The 21236-nt window shown below is 41.5% G+C and overlaps 1 protein-coding gene across 1 annotated transcript in view; it reads right to left on the reverse strand.

Annotated features, from left to right (window-relative positions):
• Positions 1–5980: 5980 nt before the first annotated feature.
• The window catches only part of CDH19 (cadherin 19), a 225734-nt gene continuing 210478 nt past the window's right edge, over positions 5981–21236 (reverse strand). Inside the window, 1 exon segment of the mRNA XM_030212600.1 lies at positions 5981–9045. Coding sequence (XP_030068460.1) covers positions 8552–9045 — 494 coding nt within the window. The 3' untranslated portion in view covers positions 5981–8551.

Raw genomic sequence — 21236 nt, forward strand, 5'->3', positions numbered from 1 at the left:
CAAGAATATATTAACTCCTGCTTGAGTTTGAGGTAAGCTGAAGTCAGAATACTTCTGTATTTATGTAGTTCCCATTAATTTGAAAGGAAGTGGTTTAGACAGTGTTACAATGTTTTCATAATTAGTGAAGCGTACAAGTTAACTGAAATGTAAATATAACAAAGAACACACCAAAAATAATGAGACCAAATAAGTAAGAAAAGACATTAATAAATCAAAATGAAGGTTATGGTTTCATAGAAGTAGAGGAGTGTGGTAGCCGTGTTAGTCCACTCTTAAGGTTATCAATAGAAATCAAACAAAATAAAACATGGAAAAGAAAATAAGATGATACCTTTTTTATTGGACATAACTTAATACATTTCTTGATTAGCTTTCGAAGGTTGCCCTTCTTCCTCAGATTGGAAATAAGCAAATGTGCTAGCTGACAATGTATATAAGTGAAAACATTCAAGCATTACTATGACAGTCTGACAGGGTGGGAGGAGGAGGGTGGGTAGGAAGTATGCATGGGGACATCAAAGCATATCATTGATATTCTAACAGGATGGGTATGGATAGGTGAGGGGAGGGTGATCAACAGAGACATACAGTTTTATGGTTTATAATGGTCTAGGAACCCCAGGTCCTTGTTAAGTCCTTTCTGTTGGGTGTTAAAATATTCAATCATTCTGACTTCAAAGGTCTTACGTTCTTGTATGGTTTTAAAGTTACCTTTCAGTATTCTCACTGTGAAATCACTGGTACAGTGTCCTGGTTCTGTGAAGTGCTGTCCCAGAAACAGAGAAAATGATGGCAGATAAAGATCATATGGCCTATCAAGTCTGCCCATCCATAATCCTTCCTATCCCTTAGAGATCCTACATGCTTGTCTTACTTTTTCTTCATCTTCACCACCTCCACCAGGAGGCCATTCCATGCATCATAGACCTTTTCTATAAAATATTTCCTTAGACTACTCCTAAGTCTATCCCCTTTTACCTTCATCCAATGCCACCTCATTCCAGAGCTTCCATTCAACTGAGCCTCACCTGTTGTGAATTTATGCCACAGAAGTAATTACATATTTTTATTATATCTCCCTTCTCCCTTCATTCTTCCAAAGCATACATATTGAGATCTTTAAGTCTGTCTCCATATGGTTTATGATGAATGCCATTAACCATTATTAGAGGTCACCATTTGAACTGAATCTATCCTAGTTACACTTTTTTAATGGTATGGTTTCCAGATGAGATGTCATTTAAAATACTGTGTACACTTCAGAGACTTACACAGAGGCGCTATCACCTCCTTTCTCCTGCTGGCCATTCCTCTCCCTATGCACTCAAGCATCCTCCTAGCTCTCACGGTCAACTTTTCTACCTGTTTGCACCATCAGATCATCAGATATGATCACCCCCAAGTCACTTTATACAAAATTCCTCCTCTTCTAACTTCTGTAATTAACTTTCTTCCGGAACCTTTTCCTCCTGTTCCATTCTTTGCTCCATCCCCATCTCAATTAGTTAAGCCCCGTTTTGAATAGGTGAAAGGTAGAGATGATATCATTGTGAGGCCCAGTCCTGGTAACTGAACCTATTAAACACAATTCTATAACTAGGCACCTATATTTACACACTATTTATATAAGTAAATATACAGAATGCCAGCAGTTTTGTGGATAAGTGTACACTTATGCATATAAGTGGCAAGCCAAACTCCTAAATGCTATTCTGTAAGGGTGCACATCTGTGCCGTAGCCATGGGTTAGCCCAGGTGGGCACAGGCCCACCCACTTTAAACTCAGGACCACCCAGCAGCAACAGAGTTATAATGTGGCTGGCAGGAATTCCCAAGCCCCATCGGCTGAAGACTCCCAACATCTCTCCCTCCTCTCCCCTAGGCAATGAAGGGACTCTTAACGTCATCCCCTCAGCCCCTCAGTATCCTTTAAATTCTTAAGTTCTTCACCAGCAGTGAGCAGCTACTCATACCCACTACTTGCACTGGCCCTGAGCTTTTCCTTTGATGCAACTTCCTGCTTATGGGACTAGGAAGTTGCGTCAGAGGAAAGGCTCAGCTCCAGCACGAGCAGCACGTATGAGTCGCTGCTCACTGCTAGTGCAGGCCTGAAGGATTTAAAATAAGTTACAAGCATCCCCACCACATTTAGACACCTGCAATTACACCCACTGCAGTTAGGTAAATTCAAGGCTTGTCAATGCCAGGTTACACTAGTATTCTACAATGAAATCTGGGTGCCCACATGCAAATGGCATCAAGGTACCTAATGGGAGCATCGTGTTATAGAACTGCTTCCACTGTGCCTTTGTCTCCCCTGCACAGAGGCATGTGGTTACTTCAGGTATTGCAGCTACAATTGCTTTCACTTCTACAAATGAAGGAAGCCTTCCAGAAGAACTCAGATATTCCTGAAGGTCTCAAATGGACAAATTTAGTCTGCCATCTGATCCAAGCAAAAATCCTTTATTTTGTTCTTACAGTACATTATTTTAAAATGATTTCATAGTTTTTCTGTCAAGAACCTCTGAGACTTTGTGATAAGATTGGGTACAATTTCTAGAAATTATAATATAAAATAGTTTTCAGGATGAAAAGCGCATCTGATGTAGGATCCTCTAGATAAAAATATTTCAGGAGCCATAGGAATGGCAGCACACATGCTGGGTTGGAAATTTCTTTCCTGTACTTTTACCTCTTTTGGAGTAGTGATTGGTAACAATATGTGAACAAAATGCACAATTGTTTTCATTTTGAACTATTCTCAAGTCACATAGAGGAGCATTTTCGAAAGAAACTTCCAAGTTGTGATTTAGAGGTCCTTGCAAAACGGTGAAATCCAGGGGCGGGGAAACCTGTATTTTCAAAACAAGAAGGACATCCATCTTTCATTTCGAAAATACCGTCAGAGATGTCCAAATCCTTAAATATGGACGTCCCTAGACATGGACGTCTTTGACTTTCAGTGATTTTCAAAACCAAAGACGTCCATGTCAAAAACGTCCAAATGCAAGCCATTTGGGCATGGGAGGAGCCAGCATTTGTAGTGCACTGGTCCTCCTGACATGCCAGGACACCAACCGGGCACCCTAGGGAACACTGCAGTGGACTTCATAAAATGCTCCCGGGAACATAGCTCCCTTACCTTGTGTGCTGAGCCCCCCAACGCCCCCTTAAAACCCACTACCACCATCTGTACACCACTATCATAGCCCTTACGGGTGAAGGGGGCACATATATATGGGTACAGTGGGTTTGTGGTGGGTTTTGGAAAGCTCGCTGTTTCCTCCACAAATGAAACAGGTAGGGGGGTATGGGCCTGGGTCCGCCTGTCTGAAATGCACTGCAGTACCCACTAAAACTGCTCCTGGGACCTGCATGCGCTGTCATGGACCTGAGTATGACATCTGAGACTGGCATAGAGGCTGGCATGGCATATTTTGAAATATATTTTTGAGAGTGGGAGGGGGTTAGTGACCACTGGGGGAGTAACGGGAGGTTACCCCAATTCTCTCCTGTGGTCATGTGGTCATTTCTGGCACCTTTTTGTGCCTTATTCGTTTAAAAAAAAACACGTCTGGGTGAAAACATCCAAGTGTTCGTCAGGGACGTCCTTGGTTTTTTTGATTATGGGTCAAAGACGTCCAAGTGTTAGGTATGCCTAAGTCCCGCCTTCGCTATACCTCCAACACGCCCTCTTGAACTTTGGATGCCCTTGCGACAGACTGCAGTTGGAAACGTCCAAACCTGGGTTTCCATTATACTGATTTGTACGTCTCTGAGAGAAGGACGCCCATTTTCCAATTTATGTTGAAAGATGGAGGTCCTTCTCTTTCAAAGATGAGCCCAATAGTAACTGTCTTGCGATAAGGATCTTGTTGAACCTTTTTTCCAATTCTGTGAATCAATTTTAGACCATCTCATCGGTTATTTTGCTGCTTTTCAATGACTTATTTCTAATTACAATGTTTTGTGTAGCTTTGACTTTGCTTCATAATTTAATCCTATTTGAATGTGAAATTAAATGCAAAGCCCTTACATATGCCCAGATTTTAAAATACACAGACTAGATTAAAAAAAGAGACTTAAAGCTGTAAAATGATCTCAAGTTACTGGTTAATTTTGAACAGATGCTATATGTACTTGACTTGTCTTGATCCCCCCTCCCCTTAGCACCTGCTTGTCACATATCCACAGGCTTCTAACTGCATACAGGGGTCCTTTTACTAAGTCACTGTAAAAAGTGGCTTGTGGTAGCATAGGCACATGTATTGGGCATGCATCGGGTCAGTTTTTACCGCATCTACAAAAAATGGGATTTTTTAATGAGAAGGGAAAAGGGCCTACGGTAAAAATGAAACCAGCACGTGCCCAAAACTGGCCTGAGCCCTAAATGCCACCCATTGATCTAGCAGTAAAAGGTTCATGCAATACACATGCGGTGACCAGTTAGCGTGCACCAGGTGCCGATTAGCACCTGAACCGGCGCTCATAGGAGGAAATAAAAAAAATAATTCATCTAGGCATTATGGGCATGCATCAAATCTGAAATTATTATCAGGAGAGCGAGTTGAGCTGGGAAAGGAGAATCATATTTCAGATTGAATTTACCTATTCTTGCTCTATGGCACAATTCATTTTAGGTTCTCAGTGCTTTTCATTTTGTTTTCATAAGGACATCTTTGAAGGTTTTATAGCAATTTATAGCAATGGATTAGCAGTTAGTATAATGTGGCATTTTGCTCTTCTACCTTATGTTCTAAGGGCCCTTTTTATGAAACTGTGACGAATGGGGTCCTGCGCTGGCATTGGCACATTTTTGATACGTGTAGAGGCCCCCTCTTACCTCAGCGGTTAAAGGCAAGTCTTTCTTTTTTTTCTGGAAATAGTCATGTGGCAAGTGAAGTACTTGCCGCACAGCCATTTGAGGGGGGAGCACTTACTATTACCCATTGAGGTGGCAGTAAGGGCTCCCGTGTTAACCCAGCAGCAACTAGGCAGCGTAAGGCACTGCCTGATCACCGCCGGATACACACCAGTGCTACAAAAACTAAAAATATTTTTGTGGCATGAATGCTGGGGGTGGGAACTACTGCTGGGCTGATGTGGTTTTTCAGGGATGGGAGGGGATCAGTGAGCACCAGGGAAGTAAGGAGAAGTCATCCCTAATTCCCTTCAGTGGTACTTCCCTTTCAGAGAGCAGTAAGCCCTCATTGGGCTTACCACTGCTTTGTAAAAGGGGCCCTAAGAACATTCTGATTAATGTCTGTGTCCTACTGACTTCTAAAATTTGTTGTAGCAATAGCAAAGCAAGAGGGAAATATTGTTTTCAGTTCAGGAGTTTTAATTCTTATTCATTAGGTGAAATATAGGCCTGCATTAAAGCAGTTTGAAATTTCCAGAACGTCAAAGGGAAATATCTTACCACAGTTACTTACAATTCAACAGTAGATGAGATATTGCTTTTGAATTCAAATTTCACTTTGGTGAAATAAAAAAAGGCCATTCTCTAAACAGTTGGATTAACAAAGATGTGCGTTACTATCTCATCAAATGTTATTCTAAATTTAATGACTATTGGCTTTCTATTAGCATTGTAAAGGTCTTTTATAATTTAACAGTAAAACCAAGTACTGAAGGGTTTTTTTTAGATTCTATACCAGCAAAAGATGGGTAAAGGAGTCAGTTATTTTCTGTATCCTCTGTAGGAAGAAAACGCTCAGACATGCATTTACTTTTCTGTAGTATGTAATATAATTGATTGCTGTATTGAAAATGAGCATTGATTTGAACCTTTGCTTGCTTTCATATGCCCTTTTCCCTCTGTAGTCTTTCAAGTGGCATTACTGAGAATTATTTATGAGTCTAACAACCTCTTCACTGTATGTCCTGAAAACAAAAAAAATCAAGTGAGTAGACCAAAATTTACACATTTCTATTATTGTTTATTTTTTTTACCATACAGATTTTAGTTTGATAATATAACAATAAATAAATATAATATTTAAAAAAAGTTTGAATATTTTTATCTTGTAGTGCCAGTGTCATTGCAACATTAAAACCACTGAAGCTGATATTCAGTCAAGTGGTGAACACATGAAGGTCCATATTAGATAGTTTTTAGGTTTTTTTGGTACTTTATATTCCACCTTTCGTAAGGCAACAAAGCAGGTTGTTGAGATCAGAATTGAGACATCCAGGTTGGGACATGCTCAATTCCATCTGTGTTTAAAAAAGGCTCTTTCAAATATAGATCCTCTTGTAAAATATGTATAAGGACATACAGACATGTGTGTGTCATTGCTGTGATTAAAAAAAAAAAAAGAATATAAAGAAAGCATCTCAAACTCTTGCATGAGAGTCACTGCAGCTGAGAACATCATGGGTCCCTGCCTACTGCAATACAGATAGCAGGTCTCAAGTTGAACCTGCTCTCTAAAATGAGCCAATCTCCTAACTCCCCTCCTCTTGATCACTCCCTAACCTATGGATACTCCAATGCCCGGACACCACCAATATCTTTCCCTCTTAACCCCCAGAGAATTCTACCTGTTTTTAATAAGGGTCTTCTAGGTTTCTAGTTGGAGGCAGGAGTGATTTCTGGATGTCCCTGCCTCAGTGGGCATCCAACTTCAAAACCGTGCTTTTGACTTCTTAGTGGTGGTCTCACAAAACTACTATTAAGGATTAAACAAAGAAATAAGAGCCATTGGCTTCTGCACTTGCCCCTAGATTTAGACCAACTGTCTAAACTGAGAACAGGCACTTGTATATGCCATGGGGTAAGTGTGAAATTCAACATGGATATTTTTAAATTTAGATGTGCTTTACCAATACAAACATCTAATTTGGAAGCCTACCTAGCCAACCCCACTGCTACATCCCCTATAAATCTCTGTGTCCTGGGGGCTATATGAATGCATATAACGACATTCTAAAATTGCTATTTGCATTCGTATACAATCTAGAATTGTAAATGTTGCCAATTACATGTCTAGATGCTTCTAAAATGACTTTTCATAAATTTAAACAGTTTGGAGTTGACATTCAGTGTGACTTATCTGGATAGCAATGGCTTCTACTGAAGTCCCGTTGACTAGGTCCATACCAGAATTGTAAGTAGCATTGTCTGGATTCTGCTACTGAATATCTGGTCATATTGCCTTGGTGCTATCTATGTACTGTTGGAATGGTCTAGAGGCAGAGCTAAAGTGGATCAGAGAGATACCTAGATACTGACAATAGTCAGTCCACTAACGAGTAAATTATATGCATAACGTTAGGACAGAATAAAGACTGTCCAAATGTTATCTGGATAGTTATCCAGGTATTGGTCTGAATATAGCCAGTATCTGGATAAGTGTTGGCAGACACTTTGGACTAGATTCAGTAAATGGTGCTCAGTGCATTCTATAAAGAACACTCTGGGATGTGTGCTCTTTACAGAATAGTGTTGGTTTATGAATTCCATGCCCAACTTTGAGCACAAGGACTTATACCAACCGAAACCAGGTGTAAATACCGGCATGCAAGTTGGGCATGCATCCACAGTATAGTATAATACTACGCACAATTTTCAGGAATGCCCCTGACTCACCCATTCCCCTCTTACGGGAATGCCCCCTTTGCAGTTATGATGATGTGCTTTGGCGCTATCCTATAACTGGGCATCTAACCAATCAATCTGCTATTACGGCCCCGTTTTGGCACCTTGCATCCACTGGAATGTGTTTCCATGCCCACATTTTGGTGCAGAATTAGCACCTAACTTTAGATGCCATTTATTGAATTCCCATATTTGTGTGGAGGTGAAGCTTAATGGTTAGATCAATGGGTTGAGAACCTGGGGAACTGAGAGCAATTCCCATTATGGCTCCTTTTGACCCCAGCAAACTATTTAACCTTCCATTATCACAGATACAAAAGCTTTGATTGTGAGCCCACTAAGAACAAAGAAACTACCTGCATTTAATAAATGTAAAGCACTTTGGTTGTATCACAGAAAGGCAATATATTAAATCCATGGCCATTTGTATTTACCCATGTAAAATTATTCCTACTATTTTTGCACTGAGTTGCATGCATAAGTTAGAAAGCAATCAGCTGAATCTTCCCACCCCAGAAAATCTCATTTAAAAATGTACAACTTTGGCTATATAATGATTTATATGGCCAAACCTGAAGCATTTAGTGGCCCAGAAAACATAAAACAAAAATATTCTGCAGCTGGTACCTGCTGTAAACTGCATACTGACCTACAGGGTAATGGACTATTAGACAGTACTTAACTGACAATTTAGTAGTTTTAGCATTTATAAATATACTTGCTATAATTTTTAAATTTCTTATGAATACAATCATGTTATAAACAATACAAAATATAAAACTTTGGCTGATACATACGTAAAAACAAAAAGTAATACCAGTCAAACTTTGAATATGTATTAAAGCTCACTTCAGATGGGTGTTTAATATTTGGCAAATGCAAGACTCTGTCTAATAACTGGTCATCTGAGGCTCTTTTTGTTGTCCTGTTTAATATTTTAGATTACTGATCCTCACCAGTCTCTGAGTACCCATACATATTTGCTAGCTTTCTGAAGCATGGCCCCCACTCCTTGAGATAAGCATAATTCTTATCCATGTCACAGCTGACTGACTCCAGAGAACTAAGTGATGATGCTATAGAGCCAGTCCCTTCAAAGGCATACGTTTGTAGGCAGTCAAATGGTGGAGCACAAGGATCTGTGTTAGCTTCTTTCAGTTTTTCTGTGATGAACTTCCTAAACTCAGCTTCATCAGGACCAAGCCCCAAAGACATTCTGTAAATGCTCTGTATCTGGGTTGTAATACCCCTCCGAGGTTTGTGTTTTCTCAAAACAGTTTGGGTCCTCAGTGCTGCCATATCAAAAGCCTTTGTGTCTTCTTCCCCACCTCCTTCATCATCATATCTGACAATATTTTCTCTGAAATCTTCCTTTTTCTCAGAAAACAGAGATGACTTTCTTCTCTTCCTTATAGCCAGAACAAGCAAAACAAGGACTGTGGAGAAAGAATATGAAGTTTGTTTTTATTATTTATTTATTTTAAAAAAATTTTACCCCACCTGAAACCAAGGTGAACATTTTCAAAGCATAGACTTACAAAGTTACATATTATGAGGCTCATTTTCAAAGCACATAAATTTCCAAAGTGACGTGGTTACTATCCAGCTTATTTTCGAAAGTGATCGCCGGCCATAAATCGGGAGATGGCCGGCGATTTCGCAAAAGCGGCAAAATCCATATAATCAAAAGCTTCTGTTCTGACAGCATCGCCGCTTTCCCTTCGCTTCGCCGGCGAAGGTTCAAGGGGGCGTGTCGGCAGCGAAGTGAAGGCGGGACATGGGCAGGTGTGGGCGTGGCTACCAGATGGCCGGCTTTCACCGATAATGGAAAAATAAAACCCGGCGATAATCAGTATTTCGCCGGGTTTACTTTGTCCTTTTATTTTCACGACCAAGCCTCAAAAAAGTGCCCCAACTGACCAGATGACCACCGGAGGGAATGGGGGATGACCTCCCTGTACTCCTCCAGTGGTCACCAACCCCCTCCCACACTAAAAATATTAAAAACAAAACCTTTTTCCCAGCCTGTATACCAGCCTCAAATGTCATACCCAGCACCCTGACAGCAGTATGCAGGTCCCTGGAACAGTTGTTGTTGGTTGCAGTGGACTGCAGAAAGGCAGACCCAGGCCCATCCCCCCCCACCGGTTCTACTTGTGGTGGGTAATGTTGAGCCCTCCCAAACCCCCCAAAACCCACTGTACCCACATGTAGGTGCCCTCCTTCAGCCCTTAGGGCTAGGGTAATGGTGTGCACTTATGGGCAGTGGGTTGGGGGGGCGGGATTTGGGGGCTCAGCACACAAGGGAAGGGTGCTATGCACCTGGAAGCAAATTTGGTTGTTTATAAAAGATGTTTTAAGTGCCCCCTAGGGTGCCCGGTTGGTGTCCTGGAATGTGAGGGGGACCAGTGCACTACAAATGCTGGCTCCTCCCACAGCCAAATGCCTTGGATTTCGCTGGGTTTGAGATCGCCGGCAGTTTTTTCCATTATCGCAGAAAAACACACCCGGCGATCTCAAACCCGGCGAAATCCAAGGCATTTCGCCGGGCCACACCGTATTATCGAAAAGAAAGATGGCCGGCCATCTTTTTCGATAACACGGTTCCGGCCAGCTATTGCGCCGCCACCAAAATAGATTGACGGCGATCTATTTCGCCGGCGACGTTCGATTATGCCCCTCCACGGATCTCATTTTCAAAGCATTTAGACATACAAAGTTACGTGGAGGGGCATTTTTGATATGAGGTCTAAGCCCGAATTTGGACAATCTGTATAGGAAAGAAGGCCATTTTTGAAAAAAAAAAAAATATATATATAGGAACATGCCTGTTTTTTTTACCATTTCAAACAAAGTTTTGTGATTTGTACATTTTTTGACCATTAAAAAAAAATCTCCAAGTGAAAAATGTAGAAAATCAAGCCATCAGAATGTAGGAGGGACCAGCATTTTTAGTAGACTGGTCCCCCATAAATCCCAGGAAAGCAATGGAGCACCCAAGAGTCATTGCAGTGGACTTGAAATAAATGCTCATAGGTATACATCTCACCATTGCTCCCTTATCTTGTTTTCTGAGCTCCCCCCAAAAATACCCCACGGCTCCCAACTGTATACCACTACAATAGCCCTTATGGGTAAAAGGAGAACCAGTACAGTACAGTAGATTTTGGGAGGGCTCACGTTTTCTACAAGGGCCTGGGTTCACCTGTCTGCAGTGCACTGCACCGCACCCACCACTAGACTATTCCAGGGACCTGCATGCTGTTCTAATGGACCTGAGTATAACATCTGAGGCACATCGAGTCAAACATGAAGCATAGCTGCCTCATAAAATCTTGCAACGTGTACACCGGGAATGTATTGAGTGAAACCCCATACTGCAGTCTACAACTTTGACCTTTCATTCTGCACTGTCTCCAACAATCTGCTGATCTAGACCCTTTGATCCTAATAAGTTTCTGAGGAATAATATAAGTCCACCCAAGGAGTTTATATTGGGAGTTTTGGTGTAATGCAGAAGTAATTGTCCTCCTAAGATTCAAAGTAACAGCTTCCCATTGATCATCTAAAAAATTTTTTATGGTGATCTTGCTCCCACAAGGAATTTGCATTATCCTGATATGTAGGCACCTCCAAGATAAGGACCTTATAAAATAACAGTATTAATCCATTATATAGGGTGAAGCTGCTGTAATTTCCCATTTTAATAAGGATTACCAAGTGATGTTAGCCTTTCCCTGGAGTCACTGTGGAGAGGGAGAGAGGTGTCCCAGGCTGGGAATGAAGCCTAGCCCAAAGGGTGTGTTTACAGTGAAAGTTGCAGAGAGAAATGTTTGATTAGTGTTGAATGGCAGTAGGGATGGAGTTCAAAGCTAATAGAAGTTATTGTTTAAAATACAGAATGTCAACTACTGGGAACATGAACATTTTTATAAAAAATGGTCTTTTGAACTTATAGTAGCAAACTCTGTTGCTGATAGACAACTTGTGATTGGTTGTTTACTTTTGCTCTGAGTCAATAAAGATATATTTTAAAATAATTATTGTTTAACTGTGCAGGGAGTCTATACCCTTGCTAGGACCCATGAGGAGTAGGGTATCCTGGAATGGTAAAATAACCCAAGGCTGAGTCAAGGGGGAGCTACTCTTAGCCAAAGGCAGTAACTGGATGAGGGGAGTGTTCTGGATGGACAAGGGGAGCCCAGCTCACGAGCAGGAACAGAAAAGAGCCTGTTCAATGCTGAAGGAAGCAGCTGAGCGGAGTGCATCTCCAGAGGTGAGAAGAAAATGAGTAGATCACCGGAGTAAAATCTAAAAGGTCCACATTTGTTCACCACAAAATCCAGTGATGCTTCTCTGGAAGCGAAGTTGTTTTTTACCTGAAAGGTGATATTTTGTGGAACCACCTTCAGGTTTTGTTATTCAAGCCTCTAACACAGCCCTGGTAAGGGCAAAACAAGATATTGTCAGGCTCTCATTCATTATATAGTTTATCATTTATATATTTGTGGTGAATAAATTGGACCTTTTGGATTTTACCCTTGTGATCTGCTCCTTTTTAGCTACATTCTGCATATTGCAGATCGCCTGCCTATTTGTTTCTTTGGACCTTCTCTGGAGGACAGGACAGACTAGAAGGTCTGAAGGCCAGATGCACTAAACTTAATGAGCCCTTAATGAGCACTTAACGAGTCATTAACGAGCAAGTAGTGAACCCTGGCATGCACTAAATACTTTTTTCCGACGACGGTAGCAGCTAACGAAAACGGAATGCAAATTGTGTAGAAACCCCTATTGTGATGAGATGCACTAACCTTTGCCGATTGCCTTAATGCTGGAAAATGGTGGAAAATCTAACGAGAGGTCTGTACCACTCATTGGGTCTGCGCGGAATTGGAAAACTTCATAAAATGTAAAAAACAAAATTGGGGGGGGGGGGGCAAAAACGGCCAAGTGCTCATCATGGATGCCATTATGGGAGTGCTCCACCTGAAAAACAGCCCAAGTGCTCGTCAGGAGCATCCTTTATGGACGTTCTTCACTCTCTCTCTCTCTCTCTCTCTCTCTATATATATATATATATATAGAAATCAAACAGGCTCTGATGCTGCAGGCTCTTTTTTTGGACCCCGGAATAATAAAAACATCTTTTTTAGCCATGCTTCACTCAGCTAAGAGACCTGGTAGTCCCTGAGCCAATCACAACACGTTCAGCCGAGCTAAACGCGCTATGATTGGCTCAGAGACCTCCTGGTCTCTCAGCTGAGTGAAGCACTGCCAAAAAAGACGTTTGAGCTGCGAAGATGTTGGAGGAGATGTTTCTTTTTTTTTTCTTTGCAGCTCGTCCCGGCAGGCAGGCAGTCTGAGCAACTGCCTGGGGGGAGCTAACCATGCTTCTGAGACTTTTGAAAGGCTTTGAAATGGATCGGGTGAGTGTGTCCTTGTTTGAAATGCTTTGAAACTGATCGGATGAGGTTTTTATTTGTTGTTTTTTGAGTGAAGGATGTCCATTAAGGACATCCTTGGCATGCGCAGAGCAGCCAGCATAACAGTTGGTTGCTCTGCGCAAGCTCGACTGGCCAACTGGCAGAGTGTTTACTGATAGAATAGAGAATGCAAGTGAGCTACAATGAGCAGCTCATTTGCATTCACTTTCCTTAATGCATGCCCGTTCCTTACCGATTCGCTAAGGGAATCGGTAAGGGAAGGGCTCTAACAATTTTTTAGTGCATCTTCCCCTGAGTCCTGAAGGAGTTCACTGGTGACAAGAGATGCTATCAGTAGAGCCTTGAATTATACAGCCCAAAGGGATGGGTGATGAACTGGAGGAGTTATAGATATGTACATATTTTGGGATTGCTATAAAAAAAAACATTTAATGGATGAGACTGAACCCAATAGTGTTGGATGGATAGAAAACCTCTTAAACCAAATGTTGACCATACATATGGAATTATGGAGTTTAGATTTACTGCCTGTTGTCAGAGTTCAGTAAAGTTTGCATAAAAGACAATTTCTTGGTATGACAAGTATTCCTTGAGAGAGAGAGAGCCTACTCCCAGACTGTTCAAGGGTAATCAGCTTAACAACCTACGGCCTTCCGGATTTTTATCCGGCCCTGGCCTGCACCCAATCTCAAGTAAGAAAGATTGACCATGCGGTCTGAAGAAGGAGAGTTTTGGATATTGTTGTGGCCTGGGTTAGATGTAGAGTAAGCTGGTCGGTGAGACCTGGGTTACACTTCCTTAGAAGTCTTCATTATGCATTTGTAGAAAATTAAGCAACTGGTTTAACACAAAAGGATTTGGTGCATGGGTAAAGCAATCAAGAATTTGAGGGTGAGATAGAACTATGCCCTTCTGAATAAAATTAATGTTTTTATTTGTTATATGCTTTATGTAAAAAAATCAACAACAATTTAAAGAGACACATTTTAACCTTCAGAATAAAAAAAAAAAATCAAGAGTTCTACCAATCCAGGAGAGGCTTGTGACTATTTAAATTGCCTGTCTGAGGCTAACCAGGCATTTTCAGCAGAGCTTAACTACTGAAAATGCCTGGTTAGCACCGAAGCTGAAACCAACTATTTTGGGGGGCATTCCAGGGCGGAGTCAGTATTTAGCATAAAATGCAGTCCTATCTTTATATGATTCATTAGATTGTAAGCTCCTTTGAGCAGGGACTGTCCTTCTTTGTTAACTGTACAGCGCTGCATAACCCTAGTAGCGCTTTAGAAATGTTAAATAGTAGTAGTAGTAGTAGTTCTTCATAGCAAGTTAAGAGCCGAATGTCACACTTAAGTGTCTATGTTTTCATCAGCTCCGTATACCCAGAAATTCAATGCTGGAGCTCAGGCATGGCCTGGCATTGACTTTCCAAGGAGAACGCCTGTAACAGTTAAGTCTTTCCCCACCCCCATTGTCCCTCCTTTACCCCTGAAGATACCCCATCCCACCCTAGCCCCTCCCCATGCCTACCTTTAATAATCATTGGCAATCCAGGGGTAATGGTACATGAGTGATGCTCAGTTGCTCCTGTCATTCTTGGCTCTGTATTTCAACCTGGGACTCCACCCCTAACAGTACTCTACTGCTAAATACATATTTTGCATATTTTCCTTTCTGGTCTTAGGCAAGAGAGACATATATCATCTAAATTTGAAAATCCATTGTGTGTCTCAATACAAACAAGCAAAACCTACTATCCTTCATAGATGGTTCAGCCCCCTGGTAATAGGAGTAATAGCTGGATATATTGATATGTTTTGCTAAGCAATGTAATAGGCCATTAAACTTTTCCTTGTACACTAAAGAGAATTAAATATGTTCAGCTTTTTAATAAACATAGTAAAAATCCATGTAGTATCATGTTACTAGATTTATAGAACCTTTGTTCAGTAAAGTGCTTTGCATATTGTTTATTACCATCCTTCAGGATTGATATCTCAACAGTTTACATCCCTCTTTAAAACACATAAAAAATGATAACAAACAGAATATACAACAAAACTAAGGTTCAGAGAGCTGCTTTCTATTCTCAATGAACTAACCCACAAATTGCTCCCCAAAAGGTTTCAAGGATTTTTAAAAAATAGAAAACAAAATCTCCAGTTGTAAAGTTTTTGGAAGACATAAAACGATGGTGCTAAAAAATAAAACCTCCCAGATGCAATGGGTCTATCAACTCCACTCTATAAAGGTCTAGAAAGAGAATGAGGTATTTAAAGCATTAAAAACAGGAAGAGGGTAAACAGATGACAATACCTTGTGGACCACAGAGAACAATTTAAATTTCATGCTTAGCCTATAGGTAGCCAATGACTCATAAAAAGCTACGGTTTGGTATGATTAAAGAATTGAAGGGCCCTTTTACTAAGCAGTGTAGGCACCTAAATGCACCAATTTGGAACTACTGCCCGGCTACCGCGTGGCCCGGGTGGTAATTTTATTTTTTACATGTGTCCGGTACGCACGCCAGAAAATATATTTTATTTTCTGGTGTGTGGCACTAACCAGGTGGTAATCGGCATTGTACGTGTGTTGACGATTAACGCCTGAGACCTTACCGCTAAGTGAATGGGTGGTGGTAAGGTCTCAATCCCAAAATGGATGCATTCCAATTTTCATTTTGCCGCATGTCCATTTTCGGCCACAAAAAAAAAGACCTTTTTTGCAAGTGCGCTGAAAAATGGCCCTATGCGCATCCAATAAGAACTTAAATATTGTCACACTGGGACAGCCAAAGGTCCATCAAGGCCAGCATCCTGTTTCCAACAGTGGCCAATCCAGGTCACAAATACCTGTCAAGATCCTAAAAAAGTTCAATAAATTTTATGCTGCAGGCCACTTTTCGGCGCATCTTAGTAAAAAGACTCCTATATTTGTTTAATCAGTTTCAAGTGATTCAAATAACTGGCACAAATCACATTATATAGGGCATTACAATAATCTAATCTGCAGAATCTTATAAACATCCCATATTGGACCAAATGAGTACTAAGTGCTATTCTATAAATGGCACTCCAAGTTAGGCATCATTTATAGAATAGCGCTCAGTGTTAGGATCCACGCCTAACTTTTAGGCATGAGGATTTGCAAAAACTGAAACCTGGTACAAATCCTTGTGACTAAAGTAGAAGTGTATCTGCCGTATTTTGAACCAATGTACACAAATTCTTGGAACTCCCATGATCTGCCCATGCCCCTGCCATTGCTATGTCCCCTTTTCAGATCAGCACATAAGAATTGACATGCACATCTTTATAAAACAGCAATTAACAAGATACATGCGTAGATGCCAATTACATACGAACATAAGAATAGCCATACTGGGTCAGACCAATGGTCCATCTAGCCCAGTGTCCTACTTCTAACACTGGCCAATCCAGGTCATAAGTACCTGGCAGAAACTCAAATAGCAGCAATATTCCACTCCATTGATCCCAGGGCAAGTAGTGGCTTCCCCCATGTCTATCTCAATAGCAGACTATAGACTTTTCCTCAATGAATGTATATAAACCTTTTTTTTTAACCCAGATACACTAACCACTGTTACCACATCCTCCAGCAATGAGTTCCAGAACTTAACTATTCTTTGAGTGAAAAAAAATATTTCCTCCTGTTTGTTTTAAAAGTATTTTAATTGAATATCCCCTGGTCTTTTTACTTTTTGAAAGATTGAAAAATCAATTCACTTTTACCTGTCCTACACCACTCAGGATTTTGTAGACCTTAATCATACCCCCCTTCAGTCATCTCTTTTCCAAGCTGAGAAGCTCTAACCTCTTTAGTATTTCCTCATATAAGAGGCGTTATTTCCCCTTTATCATTTTAGTCGCTCTGGTTCGAACCTTTCCCTTAATTCTGCTATATGTCTTTTAGAGGTACGACAACCAGAACTCAAAGCAATATTCTAGGTGAGGTCACAGTATAGAGCACTACAGATACATTATAATATTCTTGGTCTTATTTACCATCCCTTTTGTAATAATTCCTAGCATCCTGTTTGCTTTTTTGGCTGCCACCACACACTAGGCAGAGCTGGTGGTGGGAGACGGGGCTAGTGGTTGGGAGGCGGGGCTAGTGCTGGGCAGACTTCTATGGTCTGTGCCCTGAAAATGGCAGATACAAATCAAGGTCAGGTATACACATAAAGTAGCACATATGAGTTTATCTTGTTGGGCAGACTGGATGGACCATACAGGTCTTTCTCTTCCATCATCTACTATTTTATTACCCTGCTTATTTTCGAAGGAGAAGGCCGTCCATCTTCCGACACAAATCGGGAGATGGCCAGCCATCTCCTAAACCCGGCCAAATCGGTACAATCGAAAGCCGATTTTGGCCGGCTTCAACTGCTTTCCATCGCAGATCCAGCCAAAGTGAAAGGGGGCATTTCAGCAGGGTACGGAAGGTGGGGCGGGGGCGTGGTTACAAGAAGGCCGGCTCTGACGAGCACTTGGCCGGCTTCACTTGGTCCATTTATTTTTAGGACCAAGCCTCAATAAAGTGCCCCAACTGAGCAGATGACCACCGGACGGAATCAGGGATCACCTCCCCTTACTCCCCCAGTGGTCACCAACCCCCTCCCACGCCCCAAAAATTTTTAAAACATTTTTTATGCCAGCCTCTATGCCAGCCTCAAATGTCATACCCAGCTCCAAGACAGCAGTATGCAGGTCCCTGGAGCAGTTTTAGTGGGTGCTGCAGTGGACTTCAGGCAGGCCGACCCAGGCCCATCCCCCCTACCTGTTACACTTGTGGTGGTAAATGTGAGCCCTCCAAAACCCACCCGAAACCCACTGTACCCACATGTAGGTGCCCCCTTCACCCATAAGGGCTATGGTAGTGTTGTACAGTTGTGGGTAGTGGGTTTGGGGGGGCTCAGCACACAACGTAAGGGAGCTATGTACTTGGATGCTTTTTCTGAAGTCCACTGCAGTGCCCCCTAGGGTGCCCGGTTAGTGTCCTGGCATGTCAGGTAGACCAGTGCACTACAAATGCTGGCTCCTCCCATGACCAAAGGGCTTGCATTTGGTCGTTTCTGAGATGGGCATCCTTGGTTTCGATTATCGACAAGTCTAGGGACGGGCAAATCTAGGGACAACCAAATTTAAGGATTTGGACGTCCCTGACCGTATTATCGAAGCAAAAGATGGATGTCCTTCTTGTTTCGAAAATATGGGTTTCCCCGACCCTGGATCTGGACATTCTGCAAGGACGTCCAAATCGATACGAGGACATCCCTTTCAATTATGCCCCTCCACAACACCTAGATCTTTTTCTTGGATTCCGACTGTGATTTGAATTATTTTTCCCAATGTGCATTACTTTGTATTTCTCTACATTAAATTTCATTTTCCATTTGGATGCTCAGTCTTCCAGTTTTGTAAAATCTTCTTGCAATATTTCACAGTCTGTATGTGTTTTGACAACTTTGAATCATTTTTTTGTCATCTGCAAATTTAGCCCTCTGTATACTAAGCTGCGCTAGTGGCTGCTGTGCATGAATGCCAACACAGCCCATTCACGTTGAACCACATAACTTATCATTCTGATTTCCAGATCATTTATAAATATGTTAAATAGCACTGGTTCCAGTACAGATCCCTGTGGCCCTTCACTATTCACTCTCCTCCACTGAGAAAAATGGCCATCTAACCCTACCCTCTGTTTTCTGTCCAATAACTAAGGGGCCCTTTTACAGAGCGGCAGTAAGCCCAATGTGGTTTTACAGCTTGCTTTTCAGGGACTACCACCAGTCCAACACGGCCACCGACAATAGTCCCACCCCAAGCACGCACCATTTCTGAGGAAAAAAGAAAACCCCTGGCAATAGCTTGTGCGGCGGTAACCTGGCGGTAATCGTGCATCACTGTGTACTGCCCGGTTACTTCCAGTTAGCTTGGGAGCCCTTATCACCACCTCAATGGGTGGCGGTAATGGCTCCCTACCACATGGCCATGTGAGTCTGAGGGCTTTTTACCTACTGTGGCAAAAAGGGCCCTGGCAAGCAGGAAAAAAAAGCCCCCACCACTAGCACAGGTCCCTTTATCCCGCAGCTTGGTAAAAGGACCCCTAATTTCTATTTCACTAAAGAATATTGCCTCCTATTCCATGATTTTTAAAATTTTCTCAGGAGTCTCTCATGAGGAACTTTGGCAAAAGCTTTCTGAAAATCTAGATACATTACATCAACCGACGTAACTTTATCCATTTGTTTCTTCACACCCTCAAAGAAATGAAGCAAATTGGGAGGCAAGACTTCCCTTGGCTGAACCCATGCTGACTCTGTACCATTAAACCATGTTTACCTATGTGTTCTGTAATTTTATTCTTTATAATATTTGCCACTATTTTGCCCAGCACTCATGTCAGGCTTACTGGTGTGTAATTTCTCAGATCACACCAGAACTCTTTTTATAAATAACAATTGCATTGGCCACAATCCAATTTTCAAGTACTATGGACAATTTTAATGACAGATTATAGATCACTAACAGCAGATCAGAAATATCATGTCTGAATTTTTTCAGTACCCTGGGGTGTATACCATCTGGTCTATGTGATTTATCACTCTTTAATGTGTCGCTTTCGCTCAGTGCTTCTTCCAGGTACAGCAAGATTTTTCGCCATATTGTTACCCTTGAAAACCATTTCTGGTAAAGGTAGATCTCATACATCTTCTTCCTTAAAGACCAAAGCAACTATGGGAAAAAGGGTTTTACACTATGGAAACTAATTACAATTACAGTAAAACTAATATTCTCCTACATACCAACTTTTGGGTCAGTGCAGATTACAAAATATAAAAAGCTAAGCTAACCCTAGGAAGTGATATTATCCAAAACAAACATTAAATACGCATAACCCCTAAAAAACTCCCAAATGTTGGATATTTAAAAATTAAATGTCTCCTCCATCAGATAAATACAAAGAAAGAAAGATAGGTTTTTAATAGCTTACAAAACTCCAGGTGACCTGAAGGGAGTTCCAACATCAGGCAGAGCTATAAGCAAATCCCGCTGCATGAATAGATTTGTACTTTGCTTTTTTTCAAAGTAGGGAACTGTAATAGACCATTATACCTTGACCTGAGGGTGGTCTGTCGTTCCAAAAATTAACAAACTAACCAAATAATAAATAAAATTGTTCTATTTTAATTCAAACTCTCTTTATCAATCAACCTACAATTTCTCTTTTATCCCAACCAATGCCATAGCACAATACTCCCAGGACAGAGCCTGTAAGATCTGTGCCATTTCTCTAACCACCTAATCATCCCCACCCCTGTATACTTCTCCCATCTCCTGATCACACCCACCCACTCATAATCAAGACCCTCACCTCACCAAAGATTCTCCCTTCATCATTTTCAGTCACTCCTGCCCTGCTGGCACCATCTCCAAAATGGCACCCCTAGCAGTAGTCTTGCACTACTAACACTAGGTTCATGTTTCTGTATAAGGAACTAGCAAAAATTACAACTAAGGGAAGCATTTTGAGATGGTGCCAGCAGGGAAGGAGTGACTGAGGTTTGCTCCAACCTGAAGACCACTAGACCACCAGAGAAAATGCTGGTAGGCCTTCTAAGATGCTGGGGTGCTTGATCAGGAGAGTGGAGGGGCTTGTCCATCAGAGGGTGAGGGGGGAATTATCTGGGATGAGAGGATTAGGGTGGTGGGGAAAAAGAATCAGTGGATTGGAGAGGTAATTGACAAGGCAGTGGGAATGGCACAGGCCCTGCCTGGTCTGGCCCAGGAGCATCAGGTCACAGTTTTGAGGCTAATGCTCATAACACAATAAAATAACTCCAACTTTTGGCTGGGGTTTTTTTTTTTGCCATAATTTTATGCCCCTAATGCAACTTGTGGGATGTACCCAGTACCAAGTGCAAGTCATGTTTTGATTTTTACATAATAATAAGCTGCTTTACAGGCATTTCCGTGTTTTACATTTAATTACTGTGAAACCTGCAGTGACCTACATATCACCATGGTAGGGCAAGAGAAGCAGAGTTAGAGTCCATGTTAAGAGACAAATAATGCTACTTATGGCACTAATACAGCTTGATACCTTTCCTCCTATATCATCTACGTACTACTACTTATAATTTCAATAGTGCTACT

Source organism: Microcaecilia unicolor, chromosome 1 (assembly GCF_901765095.1).
Source record: "Microcaecilia unicolor chromosome 1, aMicUni1.1, whole genome shotgun sequence".
NCBI lineage: Eukaryota > Metazoa > Chordata > Amphibia > Gymnophiona > Siphonopidae > Microcaecilia > Microcaecilia unicolor.